Source organism: Manihot esculenta, chromosome 2 (assembly GCF_001659605.2).
Source record: "Manihot esculenta cultivar AM560-2 chromosome 2, M.esculenta_v8, whole genome shotgun sequence".
In the NCBI taxonomy this organism is placed as follows: Eukaryota; Viridiplantae; Streptophyta; class Magnoliopsida; order Malpighiales; family Euphorbiaceae; genus Manihot; species Manihot esculenta.
In genome coordinates this window covers 2,750,924-2,777,154 of record NC_035162.2, presented here as the reverse complement: position 1 = coordinate 2,777,154, position 26,231 = coordinate 2,750,924, and the positions used below count along the sequence as shown (strand labels likewise).

Genomic DNA, 26,231 nt, shown 5'->3' with positions numbered 1-26,231 from the left:
CATCGAACGCATTTCAAATGAATAATTATGTAATTTTTAAAATTAATTTTATTCTATAACAGTACTTTTATTTATTTTTAAATATTAACAATTCAGCAAATAGAATGACATTAATGTTTAACGAATCAAAATTTAAGACATTTTAATCAGTTTATGTATTTATTAATAATGTCATTATCAAGAGATATTTTTGTATTCATCTTTAAATTTTATATACGGAGATTTTTTAAAATGTTTACTTATTTAAATTACAAACTATATTACCGAAAGCTATTAAGCTACAATAACTCATTTGAATTTATTCGTCAATCTTCAACCAAATATGACAAAAAAAAGTATATCAAGAAAAAGAAAACACATAATGAATCACCTTTAAAACAGTAAAATTTCACAAATGAATGAATATCTAGTATAGAAATTATACCCATTTTAAAATAAAATGAGGTTATTAAATTTTATTAAAATAATAAAATGTTTATTAATAACATAAAATTTGAATAAAAATTAAAAAATGTCTAAATTTTAATTTGAAAAAAAATTGAAAATAATATACAATTAAATATGGTAATAATAGTTTATATAGTAATTCATAATATATAAAAAAAAGGAAAGAAGTTGCTAAAATTAGAAAGTTGCAAAAAAATAATGGTAGGGAATTATAAAATAAATAAAATTTATGTCTAATTATATTAAATAGGCCAAATTGAAAGGAGTATGTGTTTGCGGCAGGAAGAGAGTAGTTGGTTATAAACCCCTCTGCATGATTTTTCACCAACAAATCCAGCTCTCTCCCGGTTTGCAATTTTCGCTCCAATTTTTTGAAGCCATCACAGGCGCATCCATCTCTCTCTTGCTTTCTTAATCCACAGGGTTAGGGTTTCTCTGCAGTTCTTCTCTCTTTTAAAAGCCATCGGCTCCTGTTTTGATTGTCCTCAATTTTTATTCTCACTGTTTTCAATTTTCCTTCGGTATGGATTGCTCGATTATAGTGTTTATGTGATTTTTCCCCTTATTACATTTCTTGTCATGCTTCTTCAATTTTATAAATTATGAGTAAAATTGACTGCAATGAGAGCTCAATAGTTTATGCGTTGATTGCGTTTTGGTTGGCGTTTATCTTGTGTTGTCAATGAATATTATTAATTCTTGTTGTAATTGTTTATCGTTTAGCTATTATATTTACTGCTATTCAATCTGCATTGTTTATGCCTTTCATTAATATAAATTTTATTACCATAAAATATGTGGGTTGGATTTTTGTCATTTCTATGTTTTTCAGCTTCGTGTTTTGGGTTTTGTTTGTTCATGTGTCATCATTGCTTATAATGCTGTTTCATTTTTTCTTATTATTAATGGCAGCATATCCTTCCACGGATTATTATCAATAAGATTGTAATGAAGATCAATATTTTTAATTTTGAAAGGGAAAAAAATCTTAACCCCTCTTTTGGCAGGAATGATTCATTTTGCATGAAAAGAATTCAAATGAATTTTTATAAAATCATAAAATCATGTAAGATCAATTTCTTTTAGAATAAAAGTTTGTTAAATTAAAAAGAATAGATTTTTTTTCATCTTGCTTCCAAACGGTGGGAACATATTTTTTTTACACGGTAAAGTTTATAAATTTTGTGGCTTGCAAATTTTGTTAAAACGTTTGTCTAGGGTTATATGTTTGCAATCTCCTTCCTGATCTCATTACTCATTGGCCAGATTTTAGTAACTTGCTTTGCATTTTGGCAGGATTTGTTCTTCTAAAACCATGGAACGTAGGACAATCGACTTGGATCAAGGGTGGGATTTTATGCAGAAAGGAATCACAAAGCTGAAGAGGATTCTGGAAGGGTCATTAGAGCAATTCAACTCAGAAGAATATATGATGCTCTACACGTAATCTTTCATTTATGCAATTTAGTATGGTGCACTTGGATATAGTTTTTGCCTGTCCTGATTTTTTTTTCCAATTCAAATCCTACAGAACTATATATAATATGTGCACACAGAAGCCGCCTCATGATTATTCTCAGCAGCTTTATGACAAATACAGGGAGGCTTTTGAAGATTATATTAATTCCATTGTAAGAAGAATAACTTAATATTTTGTTCTTAAGTTTATTTTACGATCTATGTTTATATGTTATTAATATGTGGAATATATTGGTCAATGCAGACATTATCTTTTTCTTTTTATTAAGTTGAAGGCTGGGATGACTTCTTAGTTTTGATTTTGAGTAAAGGTAGAATAATAATGAAGAAAGTAAAATGAGAAGATTTACATGGTTCGGCTATGAAAGTCTACATCCATGGACATAAGATCTTAAAGGGCTACATTTCTTTTTAGTTATATTATCTATCTCATATACAAAGACTTGCCTCTTTATAACGGAAGACCAAGATATATATGGTATGGTCTCCAACTAAATAGGAATATATCAAATTTCCCTAAATTGGAATATATAAACATAATTAATTTGCTTTAGGAATATCAATCCTACATTAAATAGAAATAACTTTTCACAACACTCTCCTTCAATCGAAGTATGGAATCTCGTTAATTCCAACACTATTCTCTGATGAGTTTCCATATAGAAGCTAAAAACTTTCTCATAATAGTGCACAACCAACAAATTTACAAGTAGATTAAAAACACTCGCACAAAGGCACTCTATGCAAAGTATTTCAACACTCCCCCTTGATGAGATTCTATGTAGAAGTTAAAAACTTTCTTGCAACAGCTTACTACCAATGGTTCATAAGTAGATGTTAAAAACACTCACACAAAAGGATCTACACAAAACACCAAAAGATAAAATAACACTTTGAATTGCACTTATCTCTCCAAAAGACGATGTTGGTGAGGAACCATTAGTGCAAAAGCCTTCATAAAGACAATGCTGGCAAGAAAACATCAATACAAAGTCTCTCTCCAAAGCAATTCCAATAAGGAAACACCAAAATAGAGTCCTTCTCCAAAGGTAACACCGACAAGAAAATATCAACACAAAACAGCTCATAGGGTTACCTAAATCGCGGTACGCTAGAGTCATGGTACAGTTACATGGTACGTGGTACACCAATGAATAAAATATAGGATACATAGGGGGTAGGCTTAATAGGTACGCTAATTTGACTGATGATATGTTTAGTCGGTGTGCCAATTTAATTTGGGGCATGTAAATTATGTTTATGCAATATAATATTGGGTTTACATAATTAAATATATGACTGATAATATTTAATATTTATATTTTATGAGAACATTTTAAAGTTTAACTAATAAAATAGTAATGTATACTCTCAAGTTAACATTGTTACCTATTCTACTAATGTTTAAATCTATTATTTGTATCTCACTTAAAATGTATTTTCTTCTTTTTACTTTTTCTTTATTATAGCTCTTCCATCTTTTTATTTTTTGTTGGAATCTCTATTTTGGTCTATCAAATCGCGTTTCCCAATGATTTGGAATGCAAAAGTATCGCATTTTGGTACAAAGTATCCAAAATGTGATTCACATGAAGGTTGAGAGAATTCAGTAACTATTGGTGTGAAAGGCGCTTTGTGAATAACATCATTGAATGGTACGTAAGCCTTAAAGAATCGAAAGCTTTGATACCATATAAAAGTCAGAATAATAAAGAAGAAAGAAATAAGTAACATGAAAACATTTAGGTGATTCGTTTGCGAGAGGCCGAGAGCGTGCATCCACAGATACAAACCTCGAATGGCTACATCTTTATTTAATTGTATTATCTATCTTATACAGAGGATTACTTATTTATAATGGAAGACCCAAAATATATATAGTATGATATCATAAATTAAAGAATTCTCCGACTAAATAGAACTATATCAAATCCCTCTAAATAGGAATGTATAAACGTAAATAATTTGACATGTTTAGAATACTAATCCTACACCAATCAGGAATATCTTTTCATAATACTCTCTAATAACATATAATCTATGAGCATCCTTTAGATTTAGCCACACATACATCTACCCAATGAACACGAGTATGGGTAGACCCGAATTTATACTTCACGGGTCAATTCACATGTTAACGTATTAGCGTGAATTAGGCTCTAGCCGTACAATATTCATAAATATGCATGTGCCATCATCACCTATGTTGCATATGGCAAAGGGACATAGGGGTCTTCAAACAACCAGCCGACTGAGTATTAAATGAGCTAATTTCTTGCCATAAATGAGCCGAATTTTGAGCGCCGAGACTGGATAGTGATATGATCAAACATGACAAACAACCGTTATGCTTTGTACAATAAGGATATATGTACGGGAAAAACCTCTTAGAAACCAAAACTTTCACTCTGTCTTCAACCTCGTAACTTCACTATCAATGCGCATCCTCAAACATATTAAGCTTAGATCATTTACTCTCAGGCACTTCAAACCCGACTCACAATGTTTCTTGCACACTATGTGTCGCGGATCTCTGATCCATGTGGACCTCAGTCTTTTCACTCAAACATATCTAGCTCAGATCATTTACTCTCAAGCACTTCAAACCTGACTTGCAACATTTCTTATAGACTATGTGTCGCAGTCTTTGATCCATGTGGACCTGAGTCTTTTCACTCCCCTTAATTGCAACATGGAATGTCATCAATTGTATTTGTTGGGTAACCATAGTTATTAAAGATGCAAAGTGATCCTAGAGTCTAGGAGTAGGTGGATGCCTTTCTTTTGGGAGAGTTGAGTTGCAAAAGCAACAAAACAAGACAACTAATCTTATAAAATGTAATTACCCATTTAATAACATAACAGCATTTATAAGTGGAGCGCCATTGTTTCTGGGATCCAATTTAAAATAAGTCTAAATATGTTAAAATGGTCAGTGAAAACTTTTAGCATTATTTCATTAGTGGAAGTAACATAGTTGTCTTAAGTATGGTTATTGGTGTTTAAGTGATTTATTGCCTTCTCAATAAAAAGTTGTGTAATCAATAAACACTTAAATAGATAATAATTGCCTTTTAAATTTTATAATAGCTTAAACATTTAAATGCTAAAGTAACTTAGCATTTATAGCCTTGTCATTATTGTGTTTATTTGTGTTTAAGTGAATATTCAATAAAGGTTATAATAACGGTTGTTTAGGATTCTCACTAAATAACATTTATTGCAATAATAGCCAAAACATTGGTGAGGCAACTATTCATCAGCAAGAGTAACATAGTTGTCTTCATACTCATTACTAAATTAGGATTGATGCCTTTTGGATTCTTTTATTAGAATTCAGATTTGCTTTTGCATTTGTAAAATTCTACGTGGTTGTGATTTGTACTCAGAATGGGGCTGGTTTCATGTCACAGTATATCCTGAGTTCAAACTTTAATGGTATACATACATTATGGATCATTTCCTTAATTAATGGATAACTTGACTTCGTGATGTATCTTATGCATAGGGTAACAGCTTCAGCTAACTTTGTTTTCTGAATAAGGTGCTGCCATCTTTACGAGAGAAACATGATGAGTTCATGCTGAGGGAGCTTGTGAAAAGATGGTCTAACCATAAACTTATGGTTAGGTGGCTTTCACGCTTCTTTCATTATCTGGATCGCTACTTTATTGCTCGGAGGTCGCTTCCTGCACTTAATGAAGTTGGTCTGACTTGCTTTCGTGACCTGGTTTGTTAATTCTATATGCCACACCTTGTTTCTTATTTCAGAGAGTCATAGCGACTTGAATGTGAAGAGCCTTAAACTTAAGCTTAATTTCTAATATTTTTCCTACAATTATTTCTTCCCTCTCTATTGATTGTTTAAATGATTCTTTTATTATCTTTATCTCTTGTTCAGGTCTATCAGGAAGTGAACGAGAAAGCTAAAGATGCTGTGATTGTTCTCGTATGTTTCTTCTTCTTTATCCATTTCCATAATACTTTTAGTTCTTATTTTGTTTCCAATAAAGTGTTGAGCATCCATTTCTTTTGGACAGATTGATAAAGAACGCGAGGGTGAGCAGATTGACAGGGCATCGTTGAAGAATGTTTTAGATATATTTGTTGAGATTGGGATGGGGGCAATGGATCGTTATGAAGAAGATTTTGAAGCACACATGCTTCAAGATACTGGTGCTTACTATTCTCGGAAGGCATCAAACTGGATTTTGGAGGATTCTTGTCCAGACTACATGTTGAAGGCAAGTACTTGTTCTAATCCTTAGTTGTTCAATGATTAACTTTTGTGATCTTGACACTTCTCATGAAATTGCAGGCTGAGGAATGCTTGAAGAAGGAAAGAGATAGAGTTTCTCATTACTTGCATTCAAGCAGTGAGCCAAACTTAGTGGAGGTTAGTTTAATTTCATATTTTCATATATTTCATGACTGAAATAAAGGGGTTGACTGTTTTCTCTCCATGTACTGCAAGGAGAAAAAACTATTTCTTAGAATTGAAGTAAATGCGTGTGAACAAGGTTTATTATTGAAGTAGGATAATATTTCTCCTTTTAGTTATGAAAGTTAAAATTCTTGGATTGAAAGTAAAAGGAAATAATATTAATGTGGGTTTCACATGCTTGTGATTTAAGGAATCCATTTAGTTAGATATATTGAATTGGATAACTAGGGTATTCAGAAGGGGTTTGTTTAAGAAGAAATTTGGTTAGGATGTCGCATATCTAAATCTTTGTGAGAGTTTAGCCTAAACTGACCAGAGGGGAAAAGAGAAGAAGAAAGGATTCATATAGCCTAATGCAACTTGATTGTGATGACGTTGTGTTTGGGCTTTCTTCCTTGATAACACCCCTAAGATGCTCCTCTCAATTTTTACCAGAATCACTTCTCCAATTTTATATTGTGTTTTAAGTTTTAATGTGTTGTATGAAGCTTACATCCATATTGCATGTTGTATAACTGGTTCCAAATCATAGTGAAACTATGACTCATGATGACATAAAAATGATAAGTCTGCAAAACTCAGAATATGTATCTTTAAATCTAGCATCTCAAGTATATACAGAAAGTTTCTTGTTCTACTGTCATTTGGAAAGGATTATGAAGCAGCTTGTGGAGTTATGATTATACATCTATTATTTATAGATATTATTGTTACGACTTTAAGGGTTTGGGTCCTTATAAAGATGATTATTCTATATTTATTGTTTTATATTTTGATTGTAGAAAGTGCAACATGAGTTGTTGGTGGTCTATGCAAACCAACTGCTTGAAAAGGAGCATTCTGGATGCCATGTGTTGCTTCAAGATGATAAGGTAATGTTCCTGCAAGGCTTCATCTTTTGAATTATCTCTGGTTATTCTTGCAGTATATAGTAAATAATTCCGGTTTTGTTTATGTGCACAGGTGGAGGATCTTTCAAGGATGTATAGGCTTTACTATAAAATACCCAAAGGCTTGGAACCTGTTGCTACTGTTTTCAAGAAGGTTGGTGCTGGTCTCAGCATTTATGCTATTTTGGTATAAAAGGGGCCTAGCCTGTTTGTCTTTGTTACTTACAACTTCCTTTTACAGCATATTACTGCTGAAGGGACAATCTTTGTCCAGCAAGCTGAAGATGCTGCAAGTAGCCAGGTTCATTACTTTGATTGGCTTTCTTACAGGTTTTATTATAACACGCAGCTTTTCGCGGTTGTTACATACTTTCATTCTGGTACAAGAGAATGACTTCTGCATGTGTGTGTGTTTTGTGTGTTGTGGGTTTTGGTTGGAGGGGGGGGGGGGAGATGATAGAAAAGTAAAGGAGGGGGAAATTTATAGAAGGTGAAATTCACAATCATTGCTCTATTCTAGAATGAGAGAAAATTACAGAAGGTTGTTTTAGTAATTTTGAGATTACAATGATATCCTTCCTTTGCCCCTTTCATCTCTTTTTTATATCCATTTCTCGACATGTATGGGATGAGAAAAAACTTGGAAGTTTATATGTTGTTATGTTGGAACTCCATGTACCTGCAACTGAGTTAATTTATTATTATTATTATTATTTCAATTGTTTGTTTGGGGAGCTAAGTGCGGACAATTATGTGCTTCTACAGGCTGCAAATGGTGGTGTACAGGAGCAGGTAAATCCCCAACTTATTCATATATGGAAATAATGGGGAGGTCTAATATTTGATCTCTCGGTGTGATCTTCAGGTTCTTATCAGAAAGATAATTGAGCTGCATGACAAGTATATGGCATATGTGAATGATTGTTTTCAAAATCACACCCTCTTTCACAAGGTTTGTGGCATTTGTGCTGTATGTATCATTATGTTTCTCTTAAGTTTTATGCTATCACATCGTGTAAGCATGTCTTCTTTTCCTTTGGTGATTCATTAGGCCATGAAAGAGGCTTTTGAGATATTCTGTAATAAAACTGTTGCTGGCAGTTCAAGTGCAGAACTACTGGCAACATTTTGTGATAATATCCTCAAGAAGGGTGGAAATGAGAAACTAAGCGATGAAACCATAGAAGAAATGCTGGAAAGGGTGATGCATCAAAATCTCCATTGTATAAACATTCTTATTTTGATGTAGAAAGTTGTTTAAGTTTCCTCACTGGCATTGATTTCTACTGTGGTTGAATTTTGTAGGTAGTAAAATTGCTGGCATATATCAGTGATAAAGACCTTTTTGCCGAATTCTACAGGTAAATTTAATCTTTAGTTGGTATCCTTTTGTTCCATTCTACCTCATTTTTTTCCAGTACCCATTTTGTTTCTCTGCCTGTTGGCAGAAAGAAGCTTGCTCGTCGCCTTCTTTTTGACCGGAGTGCCAACGATGATCATGAAAGGAGTATTCTTACAAAACTGAAGCAGCAGTGTGGTGGACAGTTCACTTCAAAGATGGAGGGGATGGTAAATTGGCCCTGAGCAATTAGGTGATACATATTGCTAATAACATCTAAGTAACTTTTGTGATTTCTTTTGGAATTCTTTTTCTTTTCAGGTCACTGATTTGACACTGGCAAGGGAAAATCAGACAAGCTTTGAGAAATATCTTGGCGATAACCCAAATGCACATCCTGGGATTGATTTAACAGTTACTGTTCTTACAACTGGATTTTGGCCCAGTTACAAGTCCTCTGATCTTAACCTTCCAGCTGAGATGGTAAGCATTTCTTTTATACTTGTTACTAATTTTGTTGTATAATGTGAGCTTTGTGGTAAGGTTATTAGTTTTTTGCCTATGCTTTTTCCTTTTATCAATGTAGAAATCTTTTTGTTTCAGGTCAGAGGTGTTGAAATTTTCAAGGTATTCTATGATCAAAAAAGCAAGCACCGGAAGCTTACTTGGATATATTCACTGGGGTCTTGCCATCTCAATGGAAAGTTTGAGCAAAAAACCATCGAGTTGATTGTGTCAACTTACCAGGTCTGTTATATTTAATCCCTAAATTTGTGGAAATAGTGAATGTTGACTCATATTTCATTATTAAATCTAGATGCTTGATTCAGACTACGACATTTCTGTCTATATCTACAGGCTGCTCTCCTGCTGCTGTTCAACTCTTCAGATAGACTAAGTTATTCTGAGACTATGACTCAGTTAAACTTGACCCATGATGACTTGGTTAGAGTGCTTCATTCCTTGTCTTGTGCTAAGTATAAGATTCTTACCAAGGAACCAAATACAAAGACCATATCCCAAACAGACTACTTTGAAGTCAACCACAAGTTCACTGACAGAATGAGGAGAATCAAGGTAACTTTTTAGCGTGATATTTCATGTTGGATTGTTCGCTGTTGAAACCAGATCACCAGGATGTTGGCTTCTAACTATTGTTTTGTTGAAAATAAAAGATTGAAAATTGTCAAAATTGTCCCAATTGTAGATTCCTCTCCCCCCAGTAGATGAAAGAAAGAAGGTTGTAGAGGACGTTGATAAAGACAGGAGATATGCTATTGATGCTGCAATTGTTCGTATAATGAAGAGTCGGAAAGTACTGGGCCATCAACAGTTAGTCTCAGAATGTGTCGAGCAGTTGAGTCGCATGTTCAAGGTATGGCGTATACTTTTGATTATGGATACATATTAGCAAAAGAATGAGTCTGGGATTTTGGCCACCGAGTTTATCCTGTGTTGAAAAATCCTCAGTGAACCCTTTCTGAATGAATGGATTGCGGCATAGCCATCATAAATTAGCGCGAAAGAGAAATAAGAAGTTTTGATGGAGCTCCCTTTTTCTTTGCCCTTTAATTCTTGTATCTATGGATTTGAATTTGCAGCCTGACATAAAGGCAATTAAGAAGCGAATGGAAGATCTGATCGCTCGAGACTACTTGGAGAGGGACAAGGAGAATCCTAACATGTTTAGGTACTTGGCATAATTCAACAAGCAACACGGTTCTTGGCGTTCGGTTGAAAAAGGCATGTTTTTGCTGCAAAGCATCGGAAAGAGAGTATACACTTGACAGCGACTTGCAATTTTCAAAATCCTGTAAATGATGTAGTCGCATTGTCTTACTTAGTGATACTATAAGTCAGCTGTGTCGAAGTTTTTTTTTCAGAAAAAAAAAAAAAACCTGAAAAGCAGTTTTGGACAATGTTTCTAACCATGTTTTGTTGGAGTAAGCTAATAGCAATAATCCTTATGTGGCGGTAGAGGATACGGGCCTTTATGTGGCGGTAGCGGATACGGGCCTTCTTGTCATCTTCTATAGCAACGAATGCGCGGCTGCTATTTACACATAAAGTAAAGTAAGGTTTTTTTATAGTGTGCTTCTTATAGAATAAGGTTTTTTATTAGTTTCAAATCATCTTACTTCCTTCTGAACACAATTTTAAAGTTTTTAAATCTTGAAAAATTTTTCATTACTTTAAAAAATCCCATTTCAAACAGTGTTGATGCCATGGGACACTATTTGGGACTTATAGCTAAATTAAATTGGAACTAATGGAAGATTGCAATGTGAATATGAGCAAGATGCGAAGGATAATTCTTCAAATATTTGAAATCATCATGAATTTTCAAAAAGCAAGCTGAATGACCCAGGTTTGGTGAATGTTAGAACCCTAGTATCATCATTACTTTTCTTCTGCAGCATATCAATGGCTTTTAAATACCAAGTTAGCTTTAAAAGGTTTCAGTCTATGGGTAACCAAAAATTAATAATAAATTAAACTTCTAGTCTCATCAATAAGATCTATTCACTTATTTGTTACTCTTTGATGGTTCAAGTCCTCACAACCACTGGCTCCGCCAGTGAGGGTGCCAAGGGGCATGCCCTCTGAAAATTTAAAAATCTTTAAATTTTTTTACGAGTATTTAGATAGTTTTATTTTAAAGCAAGAAAAATTATAATTAAATCTTTATAATTTAGAAAATTTATTAATTAGCTCTTATTTTAAAATTATTCAATTAAAATATTTTATATTTTGTAAATTCAAACTTTTAATTCTTCTATTAAATTAATTTTTAGCGGACTTTAATATTTATGCTATTTAATTTATGGATTTTTAGTTATCTTATAATATTTAATTAATCTCGTTTTTTATTATTTTTCAATTTGAAATATTTATTTTTCTATTTTTTTAATTTTAATACTTTAAATTTTTCTTAAACTATTTACTCTATTATCTAATTTAATTTTATACATTATTTTTATTATCAATATTACATTTAATATAAGGTTAAATGAAATTTATATACTATAAGATAACACTTATCTTCATCTAGTTATGATTGGTTTTGGATTAAAACTTACACTAAGTAATATATCATCCTCCCATATTCATTGCTCTACCTTTCCTAGTACAACATTATAATGAATTATATCATATTAAATGAACCAAATTTTAATATCTCAAACTTTTTTTATTTCTCATTATTATTATAGGCTAATAGTTAATATCATTTTCGATATTGAACCTAATATTATGAAAAGAAAATTTATTTTTTTAGCGTTAATTATTAACCATTAAATTTGTTTTGTTAATCCATATCAAACATATTTTAAGAAGTGATAAAATTTTTTGTTTATCTTGTTTATTTGAAAGTTTATTTATATGATTAAACTTATATGTTAAACTATCTAAATTTTGGAGAAAATAAATTTTATTTTTTTAATAATAATAGTGTTTTATGATTAATATTAAATTATTTAATAAATTTTATGGACTATTTAAATTTTAAAAATAAAATTTAAATTTAAAAATATATATTTAATAGATAATAGGCTAAATATTTAAATTTTAATCTATGAATAAAAATCATTATAATTTTATTATATTATTATTAATTTTTATAAAAAAATTTTATTAATATATAAATATTTTATATATTTTTTTATTTGACCGCTTATTTAAATTAAACCTAACTTAAATTTCTACATTTGCCATTACTCACAACCCTCTCTTTTAAATTTTTAAATTTTTTTAAATTATAAAAATAAGAATTACTATTTAATCCATATGAATTGAAAAAATTAATTAATTAATACTTTAATTTTAAATTGTGCATTAAATCATTTTCAAAATTTTTTATTAGCTCTCTCAATTTTTTAAAAAATATATTAAAACATTTAAAAATTTTAATAAAACCTATTAATTAATCTATCTTTACTGATGTTACTCTAACTCTTGATTGGTTAAAATTATCATAAATTAATTAATAAAATTTTTAAAATCTCATAGATATTTTTTAAAATTAAATAATCAATTAATAAATTTTTTGAAACTAATTTGTAATTTTTGCATCATAAAGAAAAAGTGTGTTGAGTTGTTACCTAAAGACGCTTTACATATAGATCAATGTTTCCCGTTTAGGTTGCTGAACTTTTGCGAACATATAGAACAAATAAAGAGGAATATGAGACAATTGATTAAGAAAGATGCTCATCAAATATTTGGTCCGAGGGTGGGTGGGGGGGGGGGGGGGGGGGGGGGGGAAGAACAGCCATCACAGAGTACAAATGTGGAATATAGTTGGATACATTGCAAGCACAAAGACATTTTATGTACAGAGTTGTATAGTTTTACCTTTGAGCATAATCCAGTCGTACGTAAAAAATTCTAATCTTTCAGGCATGCATAGATAGTAATCCAATAATAAAGGGCATACAAAGGATATGGACACTGAGAGCCACTTCTTCCACGATGCCTAAGCCTTAACAAGGTAATGAAAGGGAATGACAATATAACACTCTGTGTTGCCGATGCATTTAGAGCTGCTGGAACTCATCTGAATCTGGTCTTGTCTGATATTCAAAACCGCGAAGCACTGGCATGCGTTTCAAATCATTTTCTGAATAAGCAGGGATGGGCCAATATCTCTTGTCCGTCCCCAACACCTAATATAGAACCACCATGATCAACATTGTATTTTGCATGGATACCATAACATATTTTTTATATGTATGTAGGGTGAGTTTTCAAACATGATCCAGAACAGAACCAGGTTTTCTGGTGAAGGGAAGAAAAATAACACACACTTGCTCTTCAAGTAATATTCACTCCAACAAAACCAATAGCTGAACATTTTAAAAGATGAGGTTGTTAAAATCATTCCCAAAAGTACACCTATTAGTGCTCTCTCCAAATATATATATTCTGATATCACTCATCAATGGTTCTTAATACTCAGAAATATGTACCAACTTAGCTCAACCCCACTAAGATCTAATCTCAAGTTAGTTGCGATTGGAACTATATGGATTGTTTTCTTAATTTCATTGGTATGGGACTATGTTTCTGAAAAATATAGATCCACTGAATCATTTTTCTTTTCCCCTATGTCAACCCCCCTTGCTTTCTTATATAGTCCCTTCATTGTGGTCAAGCTAAAATATAGTCACTCCAGTTTCCAATTAATTGATCGTCCTAGCATAATCATTTTGACTAAATTTGTGTTAGCAACAATAAAAGGAGAAGAATCCAAATTAAGAGAAAGGTTAACTGCATGTATGGGGGCTTCAACAAGAACCAACACACAAAGTACCAGATCAATTTATAATTTTGACCAGACTCAATTATGCCAAAGAAATTTGTAAAAAAAAATTAGAGGTCTAAAACAATTAGGTTCCAAACATTAACTACAGTAACATATGAGCTTTGTAGATGAGGAATTACTTCATGTAAGTTCAAATCAAGAGAGTAACTATATGTGATTTTTTCTACCAGAATATGTGCAGTATCAACCATCATTATCCAATGAAAATTGTTAAAAGCTGAAATATGAAACCTGTATGTATTTATAAAGAAGCAAGAGCATGAATACACGAAAACAAACATCCAGCAAAACAGCAAATGTAACCTGTTCAAAGTTTTTCTTCCATCCAAGATCATATCGCCATTTAGGATCCGTTTTCTTCTCATATGCCTGCGAAACAATTGAGAAAGAAATACTTTTACATGAGCTACTATCTCAAAGCCTTTGCTAATTTGTGGGAAAGAAAGGTAACCATATATAGCAGAAGGCGCATCACCTCAATGGTGGTTGTATTGGCTAGAACCAAGGAAATGTGCACAATCAGGAAGCCCAAAACACTCAATGCAAATGACAAGTTCAATACTGAAATAGGTGGACAATAACAATAGCAATAAGGATACGAAAGCAAATTGAAAATGTAACATTATGCAAGAGTTTCTATCTAACTCACCAAATGTAATAAATGTGGCTACAAGAGTTCCTGGCGTTCCAGATATTTCACCTTCTGTAAAAAATGCTACAAACAGCCGCAATAATGATAAAGTAACAAGAGTTGTCTCAAGAAATGTGTACACCTGCAAAAGAAAACAAACAGAAGAATTCCATAAATATAAATTAGCAGTTAGTTTCAATCCAAAAATAAGTCTGTAGGGGCAGTGTTGTGGAAGGCACGCCTCTAAGGCACAAGGCGCACCAGGCGCCAGGGCTAGCGCCTTGCAACACCCCAGGCGGGCGCTGTAGCCCAGGCGCGCCTGCACCATACCAGGCGCCATTTCTCTAGGGTTTCAAATATTTTGCCCTAGATCTTTCATTTTCAAGACAGCAGCTGCAGTGAGGAGGAAAAAAGAGAAAAAAAAAGAAGAAAAAAGACGAAGAGGAAGAAAAAAAAAAGAGGAATAATGAATAATCATTAACATTTTACATATCTTTTAATCCCCATGTGCCTGCGCCTTGCGCCTAGGCACCAAACCCCCTTTGCTCCTTGAGCCTTTCACAAATATGTGTAGGGGAGATTTGTGTGTGGTTACATGATATGCATGTCCAAATACCGAGCAACGTTGTTTTTTGTCTTAATCAAAAGAAGAAAATGGGAAGCCGGGTTACTTTTGGGGGATAGTGGGGGAGAACTAGCCAATAACTTGGATGAAATAAGCATGTCTACATGCAATGAATCTGTTCAATATTTTTCCAACATGGGGTCCAGAGAATTTTTCCCTCTAAGCAGGCTACTCGCCTAATTTATTGGATAGAGCATATTTATGCATATGACATTATGAACCAAAAGCTTGGTCTATAGGAGAGAATTTGTCCATGTAGCCGAAAGGTATTCAGCATATCCATTTGCGATTCCTAACATTACATTTGTAATTCACTTTTCAATGAAGAAAATAGATGCAATTTTGTTTGCTATTCTTTTTATGGGCCTAACAGCTCATAGGTGGCTAGCATGACTCTGTTTCCTAATGTAAAAGGTTGAACATCACTTTCACTCAAGTACCTACTCAGTGCTACCATTGTACTTCCAGAGAAAAATAATTTCTGCATTTTTCCTTCTAGAAAAATGATATTCTGAAAATTACCAACCATAAACTGTCAAAAGAAACTTTGTTGCTGACCAAGTTTAGGGGCTCACCTGCCTCACCAACACAAACCTTGTTACAAAGATTTGAACAATGTTCAGGACAAGCATGCAGAAAGTTAAATTCCAGTTAGATGAGAGAAATAATCCATGTAGCTCAGACCAACTAATTTGAGATTGAAACATAATTTTCTTATGGAAAGTTTATTTTGAGCATGAACCTCAGACAAGCAACATAACCTCCATCTAGTTCAAAATCATTAATATCCACGCCATTCTAGCATAGGGATTAACATAGTCAAGTTTCAAATCCTAATTATCATACCAAGAAAAGAAGGAAATACTTGTAGTTCAATGCCCCAACACAATTGACAACCCAAACACAATGATGGTCCATTTTCAATATACATCTCCCACCTGGAAGAAATTAAGAAATTAAGCGGCATTTAATTAGACAGCATATATCAATAGGCTTCCTTCGAAAAATTTCAACATAGAGAACTTACAAACAGAACAATGGTGACATCGAGGAGGTTTAAACTGGTTGCACTTTCGACAGAATCGCATTCCTTCGTTAGCTGGGTCACTAAGTACAGATGGCTGGTTTAAACGTACGTTTGAACCGCTGTGCTCCGATCCAATCAATGGATCTGCATCACCCCTCTCCTCATCGATTGATGGCCTCCAGTTTGGTGGGACACCACCCGGATCCGTTAGAACAGTAGTAAAGTAGCTCCACAATAGCATCACCAACTACATAATGGAAATCAACTAACTGAAGTTCATCATGATAGATTTATTTTTTTATCGCAAGCACTATTATTTCTGTTATGAGTGCTGTCATGTTCTCCAAATACCTTCCCTTATGTCATCCAACTTTTGTAGGATATCAATTACACATATCAACCAACTTATGGAATACATTCATTATGCACAGATGGAAGACAGCATATATCTGGTAATTTGTCACATCAGTTAACAGCTAATATGGGTAAATGGATGAGCCTTGGCATAGTAATAAGGTTAGCCATTTGTAACCAAAAGTTCACAAGTTCAACAAGTAGAAAAGAGTAAGGAAAGGTTGCATATGATTGATGATCCTCTCAAGATACTTGCAAAGTGAGAAGTGAGAACCCTTGTGCACTGGGATGTCTTTTTGTTTGTTATTCATTTTGTTAAACTTAAGATACTTAAAAACCTGTCAAGTCCCATACAAACAATTTTTTTCCCCAAATTGTCCAACCAATCACATACAAATTACTATGAAAAATACCATAAAATTTCATGATATGTCAGACATGATGATTTATGACATTCTTGAGGATTGAAATATTTTATGAACACAAAAGAAAGATGTTGAATAATAAAGCTAATTCCACCATACAGTATCTTGAAAAAATCAAGTCTATGCAAATTCTTTGTATAGTTGACAAGAAACAAGAGCTAAGTGAGCTACAACTATTTTGCACAACATAAATGGCATGATCCATAATATTAGCATATTTCAGTTTGAAATTGAGACTTAGATAGCCAGTGATAGAGCATATTTTAGCCCATTTTATCATAATATTCTTGCTGTTTATTTACACCATTTCTGCCTAATTTTGTGGTTTTAATCGTGTTTTGCAGATATTAGGGGTAAAGAGACAATCTGGAGAAAATGCTCTTAAAACTGCCAAAAAGTGTCAAATATGGAAAGTGCCAAAAAAGGAAAGTTTTCAAATAAGGAAAGTTTTCAGAAAAGGAAAGTTTTAAAATAAGGAAAGTGCAGAAGCAAAAGCAAACAAGGAAAGCTCAGTCAGAAGATTATTTGAAATTCAAATCGCAGATCTTTCTTTCCTTATTCAAAGATGTGCACACACTGCAGCAGGCATATCTTCCTATTTAGGCAGCAAGATTTCATGAAGACGCACTTGCCTCTTCTGTATTCAGCATTCAAAATTCAAACGAAGGCTCCACCTAAAAAGGAAAGACTGGATAGATTCACTTTCCCTTCTGCACATCCATCCGCGCGCGCCAACTTCCCTCTGCAGAGCATCCGCGCACGCCTCTTGCCTTCTGAAGAGCTTGCAACACGATTCTTTCCTTTTCAAACACAACTTGGGCAGCAAGCACCTCTTGGGCAGCAAGGGCAGCATGTAAGGACCTAGGGCAACACTTTCAACTATAAAAAGACACATAAGGAGCCTCCCCACAGCTTTTTCTAGACCCCCTTGGACACACCTACGGGATTGCAAGTGATACCATCTCTTCTTCTTCCTTTCTTTATTTTTTGGTTTTTGTTTCAGCTATGAGTGGCTGAAACCTTTTATTCTAGTTGAAGATTGGTTGAAACTTTGGTTGTTTTATGGATTGTGAGATCTGAACATAAGTTATTTATCTTTTGGTTATTCAATATTTATACAATTTCATGCTTGATTCCATTATTGCTTTGTTATTATGATCAATGTGGCCACTTGATTCTTGATTGCAAGGTTATATATTGTTAGTTTGAATAATTTTGAGTCCGTAATTGCATGGATTGTTCAAACACAAGAACACTTGGTGTAAAAACTAAGGAAATTGTATGATCTAGCAACATCTTCATGCGTTTGGGTAGCTAGGATTGGATCTCTCTATCTCTTCATGCAATTAACAGTTGTTTTGATGCCTTAGGCCCAAGGACGTTCCTTGGCAACTTGTTGATTAGTAATTAATTAGAGGACGTTCCCTAATTGGTTTATGATTAAGGAGAGACATGGTGGTGAGAAGCGTCTTCCATCTTCATAACTAATCTATTGAATCTATCAAGGGAAACTAAGTGTCAATGATCAATCCCAACAACTGAAGTGGATCCACCTCTTCAACTAGATCTTTCTCATATTTGATTTCTCTTTATTTTTTTTACTATTTGCTTCTTTTATTGCTTTCAGAATTAGATCAATTAAATCAATCTCAAACCCTCCCCATTTTACTTTCAGTTTATTTGCTTTCAGTTTATCTCGTTTCAATTTACTTCTTTTTCAGTTTATTTTTATTTCAGTTATTTTCTTGGTCTTGATAAGAAAAATAGGTAAGTATCAATTCCCTGTGGATTCGATCCTTTTACCACTATCTGCAGTTGTAAAATTGTTGATAACTGAAAAGGTTATTTTTGACCGGCTTCGACAACCGTGAGTCAAAAATTGGCGCCGTTGCCAGAGAATTGATTTAACTAATTTGTTTTTCTTTCATGACCAGATCTGAACGCAAGGAAACTCTACCTTACGATCCAGAAATTGAGCGAACAATCAAGCGACTTGGGAAGCAAGTCAATCCGAGGAACCAAGCCCCAAAGCCACCCTCAACAATGCTGCTGAACAATCACCTTCTGCACCTACTGTCAAGACTGCTGTCTAAGAAACAGAACAATTTTGTCCACCTGCTGCTGAAATCAAAGCTGAATCCGCTGTCAAACTTGCTGTTCTGAGAAACAGAACCAGCTGCTGTCCAAAAGGTAGCCATAAACACTGCTGCACAACACACTTTTGCTGAAGAAAATTCTACAGCACCTACTGTCAAACGTCCAGAATTTGTTGCTGTCCAAGCTGCTGAAAACAGAGACAGCAATTGCCGTCCACCTTCTGCATCCCCTGCTGCTGTCCAAACAGCACCTGCTGTCTAGCAAGTCACTGCCGAAGCTGCTGCTGCTCAAACATCACCTGGTGAATTTGTTGCTGTCCAAAAAACAGCATCTGCAGAAATTACGGAACAAGCATTAGCTGCTGTCCAGGAGACAGCACACACTGAAATTACCTCAACAAAATCAGAAGTTGCTTTCCAAACAGAACCAGCAACGCTAGCTGCAAAAACAGCACAGCCTGCATTCCCTGCTGCTGTCCAAAAATCACAGCCTACTGAAACACACACTGCTGAACCAGAATTTGCTGTACCAAAATCTGCCACACCAGAATCTGCCGCACCAGAATCTGCAGAACCAGCCCTTGCAAACACAGCTGTAGAAATTGCCCAAACAGTCGCTGAGATGGCCGAATTTCATGTGCAACCTGCTGCCCCTATTCAAAGACCAGCTGGACCTGCTGTATATGCTGATATTGAACCAGAAAATCCAGCCATGAGAGCACCAATACCAAGAGAAAGAACACTGAAAGAGTTGGCAGCCCCTGTGGATGATCAAGCACTATGGTGCATCACTTACCCACCTTTGACAGCCCCTTTTGAGCTCAAAACAGGTTTGATACATCTACTACCTAAATTTAGAGGTTTGGAGAATGAAAATCCACATAAGCACTTGAAAGAATTTCACATTGTATGTTCATCCATGAGGCCGCAAGGCATAACTGAAGAGCATGTTAAACTGAGAGCATTCCCATTCTCACTTGATGATTATGCTAAAGATTGGTTATTTTACTTACCACCTGAATCAATCACTTCTTGGGATGGAATGGTAAGAGCTTTTCTGAATAAATATTTCCCAACTTCTAAAGTCATAAGCATAAGAAGAGAGATTAGTGGCATTAAGCAAAAAGAAACTGAAGATTTGTATGATTATTGGGAAAGATTTAATAGATTGTGCACAAGCTGTCCTCAACATGACATTTCAGAAAAATCACTCATAGAATTCTTCTATGGAGGTTTGCTACCATCCGAAAGGAAATTCATTGATGTAGCATGTGGAGGTTCAATTGAAGACAACTCACCTCAAGCAATCAGAAAGTTGATTTCATCACTTGCAGCCTCATCTAGGCAATATGGAGAAGAAAAGCAACTGCAAAGAGGAGTCAATGAGGTAAGTTCACCTCCTATTTCTTCTCAGCTTTCTGAACTGACATCTTTTATGAAAGATTTTGCCATAGGACTAGTTCAACAGGTTCAAGCATCCCAGCCACCTCGCCCATGTGGGATCTGTGCATATGTAGGACATCCAACTGATCAATGTCCTACACTTCAAGAAGACAACCAGCAAGTGAATGCCATTGGAGGATACAACAGCCAGGTAAGACATGATCCATATTCTAACACTTACAACCCAGGTTGGAGAGACCATCCCAATTTCAGCTATGGAAGGGCCAACAACAACCAGAACTATCAGAACTATCAAAGGAATCAAGCCCAACCAGCACCTCCAAATCCCAACCAGCACCTTGAAAAGATGATGGAGACAATGGTGAGTTCTATGCAAAGCATCCAACAGCACCTAGGACAGCTGACCGCATCCATGAGCAAGTCTGAATCCCAAGGTAAGCTCCCTTCTCAAACTGAAATTAATCCTAGACAGAATGTGAGTGCCATTACTTTGAGAAGTGGAAAAGAGCTTCAAGATGCCAGATATGAGGAAGAGAAGCAAGTTGCACAAGAGCCTGCGCAAACTGAAACCATTCCTGCACACCATCTCCCTGAGCCAGCTGGCCGAAATCCATCTGACACCACTCCTGCGCAGAAAGCTGACCACCAGGTATGTTTTCAGATTCCACCTCCTTTTCCAAAAAGATTTGAAAGAACACAGAAAGAAAAAGAAGAAAATGAAATCCTTGAGACCTTCAGAAAAGTGGAAATCAACATATCTCTGCTAGATGCTGTTAAGCAAATTCCCAAGGAGACTAACCAGGTAAAGATAGAGAGCCAGAAAGAGCCAGAATCAAAGGAAACAGTCTGCAACATCCAACAGGTGAGCTGCAAACAACCGCAGGAAGAACAGAAGCAGACTGCACCCTTTCAGCTTGGTGCGCAGATCAGTCTTGCGCAAACAGAAAGCAGTTCAGGCGCGCCTCTTCAGCTCCCACTTCAGGTAAGTCCTGCAATTCACCCCTTTCAGACAGTCCATGCGCAGAAGGAAAAGGGAGAATCCAGTTCAGCCAAACAGCCAACGCAAATAGCCCATGCACACAAGGAACAAATTGACTTCCAATCACCCAAAGCAAAGGGGCATGAGGAACACTTTCTGCCCAAGCCACCAGATAAGGCAGAATCTTGTCTGCCCAAACAGAAGCTCTCAATGTGGCAACCTCCTGAATGTGTAGAAAGCAACTTCCCCTTTGATAGGCCCAAGCACACAAAAGACAAAATAAAAAAGAATGCAAAACATGATGTTTGGGAGGAACCATATCTGAAACCATACTATGAAGGGTTCACAATGCAAGTAGTGGAAGAAATTCCACTACACCATCCCACTCATTCTGCTTAAGTGGATCGCACCATGCACACCACACCCAGGGGAGTACTCAGTTTCCTTTGCTCTTTTATTTTTCTTACACATTGAGGACAATGCATGATTTAGGTGTGGGGGTGCATATCTCTGAATATTTTCTTCTTCTTCTTCTTCTTCTCCTTTCAGTCTTGCGATTTTACATTCCTTTCAGTTTGCGAAAAATTTTTATTTCCCTTTCAGATTTGCGAAATTTTTCTTTCTTTTCCTTTCAGTTCATGCGATTTTTTTTTACTTAGTTTTCTTTCAGTTTGTTTTCATTTATGCTTTCAATAACACACACAACCACAATCTTCTTCTTTTTGATCTGCTCTACTCAAACTGATGAACTATGTTGGATGAGCTTTTCTTTCCATGACCCCATTGATGTGATGACTCTTTAAACTTATGTTGAATCAATTGCAGTGAGCTATATTCATGTTTGAGAATTACCTTTTGAATTGAATCTTTAAGCTTACCATGGTGAAAAATATATTGATGACACTCATTAGAGAGAATGAATTGAAAGTTGTGTGAATGAACTCAATATGACTTGTTTTAGCAATTGGTGTTGATTTGCTCAATGCATTGATATAAGAAATTCGGCAATGGCCTAGACTTCATGAGCACAAATTGAAAACTGTTCCAATGGTTGAAAGACTATGAACAGAGCTAGTAGCCACTTGGACAGGTGACCAACTGAGTAACTGGGGGTGGGTATCACAAATATGTACCTTCACGTCAAAAGGTTGGTGACTTTTTCAAGCAAGATTAATGTGCAAAAGGCTGAATAAAGTACTTCAAGGTAAGGGCAAATCACTCTGAAAGCTAGAAAGAGTCTTAACTGAACAGAACATGTGCATGTATAATCTCTCTCTTGAGTAAAACAAATCCTAGCCATGGTAAGTAAAGGGAAACAAGGAAAGAAGGTGAGTAATCTTCATGCATATATTCTTCACTGCAATGATTCAAAATAAGTGTCTTGAGTAAGAGCTTAAATGGAAATAAGGATCAAGTAGCAAAGAAAGCTTGTTTGACTGTGTTTATTTGCTTGAGGACAAGCAAAAGGCTAGGTGTGGGGGTATTTGATAAAGCATATTTTAGCCCATTTTATCATGATATTCTTGCTGTTTATTTACACCATTTCTGCCTAATTTTGTGGTTTTAATTATGTTTTGCAGATATTAGGTGTAAAGAGACAATCTGGAGAAAATGCTCTTAAAACTGCCAAAAAGTGTCAAATATGAAAAGTGCCAAAAAGGAAAGTTTTCAAATAAGGAAAGTTTGCAGAAAAGAAAAGTTTTCAAATAAGGAAAGTGCAGAAGCAAAAGCAAACAAGGAAAGCTCAGTCAGAAGATTATTTGAAATTCAAATCGCAGATCCTTTTTTCCTTGTTCAAAGATGTGCACACACTGCAGCAGGCATATCTTCCTATTTAGGCAGCAAGATTTCATGAAGACGCACTTGTCTCATCTGCATTCAACATTCAAAATTCAAACGAAGGCTCCACCTAAAAAGGAAAGACTGGACAGATTCACTTTCCCTTCTGCACATCCATCCGCGCACGCCTCTTGCCTTCTGAAGAGCTTGCAACGTGATTCTTTCCTTTTCATACACAACTTGGGCAGCAAGCACCTCTTGGGCAGCAAGGGCAGCATGTAAGGACCTAGGGCAACACTTTCAACTATAAAAAGACACATAAGGAGCCTCCCCACAGCTTTTTCTAGACCCCCTTGGACACACCTACGGGATTGCAAGTGATACCATCTCTTCTTCTTCCTTTCTTTATTTTTTGGTTTTTGTTTCAGCCATGAGTGGCTGAAACCTTTTATTCTAGTTGAAGATTGGTTGAAACTTTGGTTGTTTTATGGATTGTGAGATCTGAACATAAGTTATTTATCTTTTGGTTATTCAATATTTATACAATTTCATGCTTGATTCCATTATTGCTTTGTTATTATGATCAATGTGGCCACTTGATTCTTGATTGCAAGGTAATATATTGTTAGTTTGAATAATTTTGAGTCCGTAATTGCTTGGATTGTTCAAACACAAGAACACTTGATGTAAAAACTAAGGAAATTGTATGATCTAGCAACATCTCCATGCGTTTGGGTAGCTAGGATTGGATCTCTCTATCTCTTCATGCAATTAACAGTTGTTTTGATGCCTTAGGCCCAAGGACGTTCCTTGGCAACTTGTTGATTAGTAATTAATTAGAGGACGTTCCCTATTTGGTTTATGATTAAGGAGAGACATGGTGGTGAGAAGCGTCTTCCATCTCCATAACTAATCTATTGAATCTATCAAGGGAAACTAAGTGTCAATGATCAATCCCAAAAACTGAAGTGAATCCAACTCTTCAACTAGATCTTTCTCATATTTGATTTCTCTTTATTTTTTTTACTATTTGCTTCTTTTATTGCTTTCAGAATTAGATCAATTAAATCAATCTCAAACCCCCCTCATTTTACTTTCAGTTTATTTGCTTTCAGTTTATCTCATTTCAGTTTATTTCTTTTTCAGTTAATTATCTTGGTCTTAATAAGCAAAATAGGTAAGTTCTCAATTCCTTGTGGATTCGATCCTTTCACCACTATCTACAGTTGTAAAATTGTTGATAACCAGAAAGATTATTTTTGATCGGCTTCGACAACCGCGAGTTAGCCAGCTATAGACTAATTATAATTGTCAGAAAATGTAAAGTATGACATGGAAAGGACATACTAATAAATATATATTTCTTGTATCTATATACCATTTCCGCTAACGTGAATTTTTAGGTCATAATTGAATATTGAACTACAAAATTCCATATAAGATGTGCCATAAATTCTTTCAAAATTCGACTAATGATATCATTCTTCTAACCATGAAAAAAGTATATTTCTAAGGTGCATTCACCACATTCCTTAACCATACAAAAAGGAATGAATGAAGTTTCAAAGCTAAAAGTCTTTCTTTGACAGTTGGATACAGTTTAGTAGTATCAAACATGTACAATAATTGCTTGAGTCTGAAAAGGATCCAAAAGGATCAAACACTCCATATTGATTCTTGCAATGTAAAATAAGTGGAACGACAATACAGATACTTTTTTTATGATTCTCAATAAGAAGGCCACTTCTCTCACAGCAGCTTATAGCAGAATTTAGCTAAAATCCGTCCATCAAAAGGTAGTTGAATCCAAGTCAAGCCCAAGAACAACATCGTATAGCATAATTTCGATAACATCCAGTTTCAAAGCTAAAACCAGCTAAACCAGGTCCAGAAACAACAATTCTACTTTTGGTATTAACCCCTCCTGACGCTTTCCTTAAACTAGATAAAGCAACCCATCATGCAATTCATCAGTATTGAAGAAATAGGCACTTCAAGGATCTTTTTTTCCTTTTTAATAAATAAAAGTGAAACGGTAATGGAACTTACCAAAGAATGGAACAAAAGCAAGACAACGAAAGAAACAAGCGAATCGAGGCCACCATGAAAGAGAGCTGGACCATAATCGGCTATAACAACGACATAATACGTAAGCCCAATTATGCCAATGACCAATACAATCATAATAGAGCCAAGGGCACGCAGAGCAGTGCAGAACCTGAACACGTTCCATGCCATTACTCCACCTCCAGATTTCTGCATAATTTTGTCAAAATTAAACAAAAAATTGTACTTTTGCGATCAATCTATGGAACTAATAGATGGGCTACAATAAAACGATTGGAGCTAACAGAAGGGTCAGCAATGAAATTTGATTTGAAGACTTTGAAATTCCAGGGAAAGAAGACTGGAATTCTATGTCCTGGCTCTGCTCCATTTTATTTTTTCTGATTAAAATTTTAAAAGTTCAAAGGAAAATATTAAAAAGTTAAAAAGAGGATGCAAGGGAAGAGTTTGTGGTTTAGGGCCTAGGCTTTAGGCTCAATTGTAAAATTAAATCTAAGGCCCTAACTCTCCTAACTTTGGTTCGTGTAGCCCATCCTGTGAAAGATCCACTCCTGCGGAAATGGGAGACCGCTCCCAAAAACTGATTTTTTTTTTAAATGCTAATATTATATTGATGTTGATGATATTATTTTAAAAATAAAAGGTATTAAAAATTAATAGAATTAAATTCATATTAAATTGTAGTTTTCTGACCGTCACTTTCAAAAAGGAGAAAAGAAAGAAAGCTCACTCGTAATTGAACTTGAAATGACAAATGAAATGGATTAATATAGAGTAACAGGAAAGCCAATCCGGATCATATTGGCTCCAATAAAAAAATTATTTAAGATAAATATGTGTCAATTAGGAAAATTGTTAGGTCAGGAGTCAAAATCTTTGAAGAAAAATTTACATATTTGAGCCTTTAAATTTTTCATATTTT

The 26,231-nt window shown here is 34.7% G+C and overlaps 2 protein-coding genes across 5 annotated transcripts; one reads left to right on the top strand and one right to left on the bottom strand.

The window, feature by feature from the left end:
• The first annotated feature begins 704 nt into the window (after window positions 1-704).
• On the top strand, window positions 705-10,728 carry LOC110609479 (cullin-1). 3 transcript variants are annotated; one of them, XM_043953945.1, is made up of 20 exons: window positions 706-968; window positions 1,744-1,890; window positions 1,979-2,078; window positions 5,471-5,656; window positions 5,828-5,875; window positions 5,967-6,170; window positions 6,245-6,322; window positions 7,153-7,242; window positions 7,334-7,414; window positions 7,502-7,561; window positions 8,026-8,052; window positions 8,126-8,212; window positions 8,312-8,461; window positions 8,566-8,621; window positions 8,709-8,829; window positions 8,921-9,082; window positions 9,203-9,346; window positions 9,458-9,676; window positions 9,807-9,974; window positions 10,201-10,728. In XM_043953945.1, the coding sequence occupies exons 2-20, from the start codon at window positions 1,763-1,765 to the stop codon at window positions 10,300-10,302; spliced, it is 2,211 nt and encodes a 736-aa protein (XP_043809880.1). In that variant the 5' UTR covers window positions 706-968; window positions 1,744-1,762; the 3' UTR covers window positions 10,303-10,728. The 3 variants fall into 3 exon arrangements, with proteins under 3 accessions (XP_043809882.1, XP_043809880.1, XP_043809881.1); XM_043953946.1 differs by having other exon boundaries at window positions 710-870; XM_043953947.1 differs by lacking the exons at window positions 8,709-8,829; window positions 8,921-9,082; window positions 9,203-9,346; ... (1 more) ...; window positions 9,807-9,974; window positions 10,201-10,728 and having other exon boundaries at window positions 705-968; window positions 8,312-8,483.
• Window positions 10,729-12,886: 2,158 nt separating this feature from the next.
• LOC110609529 (probable protein S-acyltransferase 14) lies at window positions 12,887-25,734 on the bottom strand. Of its 2 annotated transcripts, XM_021749153.2 has the most exons (8): window positions 25,594-25,717; window positions 25,292-25,498; window positions 16,206-16,452; window positions 16,025-16,116; window positions 14,572-14,695; window positions 14,398-14,483; window positions 14,226-14,291; window positions 12,887-13,263 (listed from the first exon to the last, which is right to left on the bottom strand). In XM_021749153.2, exons 2-8 carry the CDS (start codon window positions 25,478-25,480, stop codon window positions 13,135-13,137), a joined length of 933 nt encoding a protein of 310 aa, XP_021604845.1. In that variant the 5' UTR covers window positions 25,481-25,498; window positions 25,594-25,717; the 3' UTR covers window positions 12,887-13,134. The 2 variants fall into 2 exon arrangements, with proteins under 2 accessions (XP_021604845.1, XP_021604844.1); XM_021749152.2 differs by having other exon boundaries at window positions 25,292-25,734.
• Between the last annotated feature and the right edge of the window lie 497 nt (window positions 25,735-26,231).

What these genes read in the sequence shown, in the direction of transcription:
- LOC110609529 (XM_021749152.2), bottom strand. Translation starts at nt 25,504, where the DNA reads ATGCAGAAATCTGGAGGTGGAGTAATGGCATGGAACGTGTTCAGGTTC. An exon ending in ATGTCACCATTGTTCTGTTT is followed by an intron (nt 16,117 to 16,205) that starts GTAAGTTCTCTA and finishes AATTTCTTCCAG; the next exon opens with GTGGGAGATGTATATTGAAA. An exon ending in AGTATTTCCTTCTTTTCTTG is followed by an intron (nt 14,696 to 16,024) that starts GTATGATAATTA and finishes TTTCTTTTGCAG; the next exon opens with GTGTACACATTTCTTGAGAC.
- LOC110609479 (XM_043953945.1), top strand. Translation starts at nt 1,763, where the DNA reads ATGGAACGTAGGACAATCGACTTGGATCAAGGGTGGGATTTTATGCAG. An exon ending in AAGATTATATTAATTCCATT is followed by an intron (nt 2,079 to 5,470) that starts GTAAGAAGAATA and finishes TTTCTGAATAAG; the next exon opens with GTGCTGCCATCTTTACGAGA. An exon ending in AGTTGAGTCGCATGTTCAAG is followed by an intron (nt 9,975 to 10,200) that starts GTATGGCGTATA and finishes TTGAATTTGCAG; the next exon opens with CCTGACATAAAGGCAATTAA.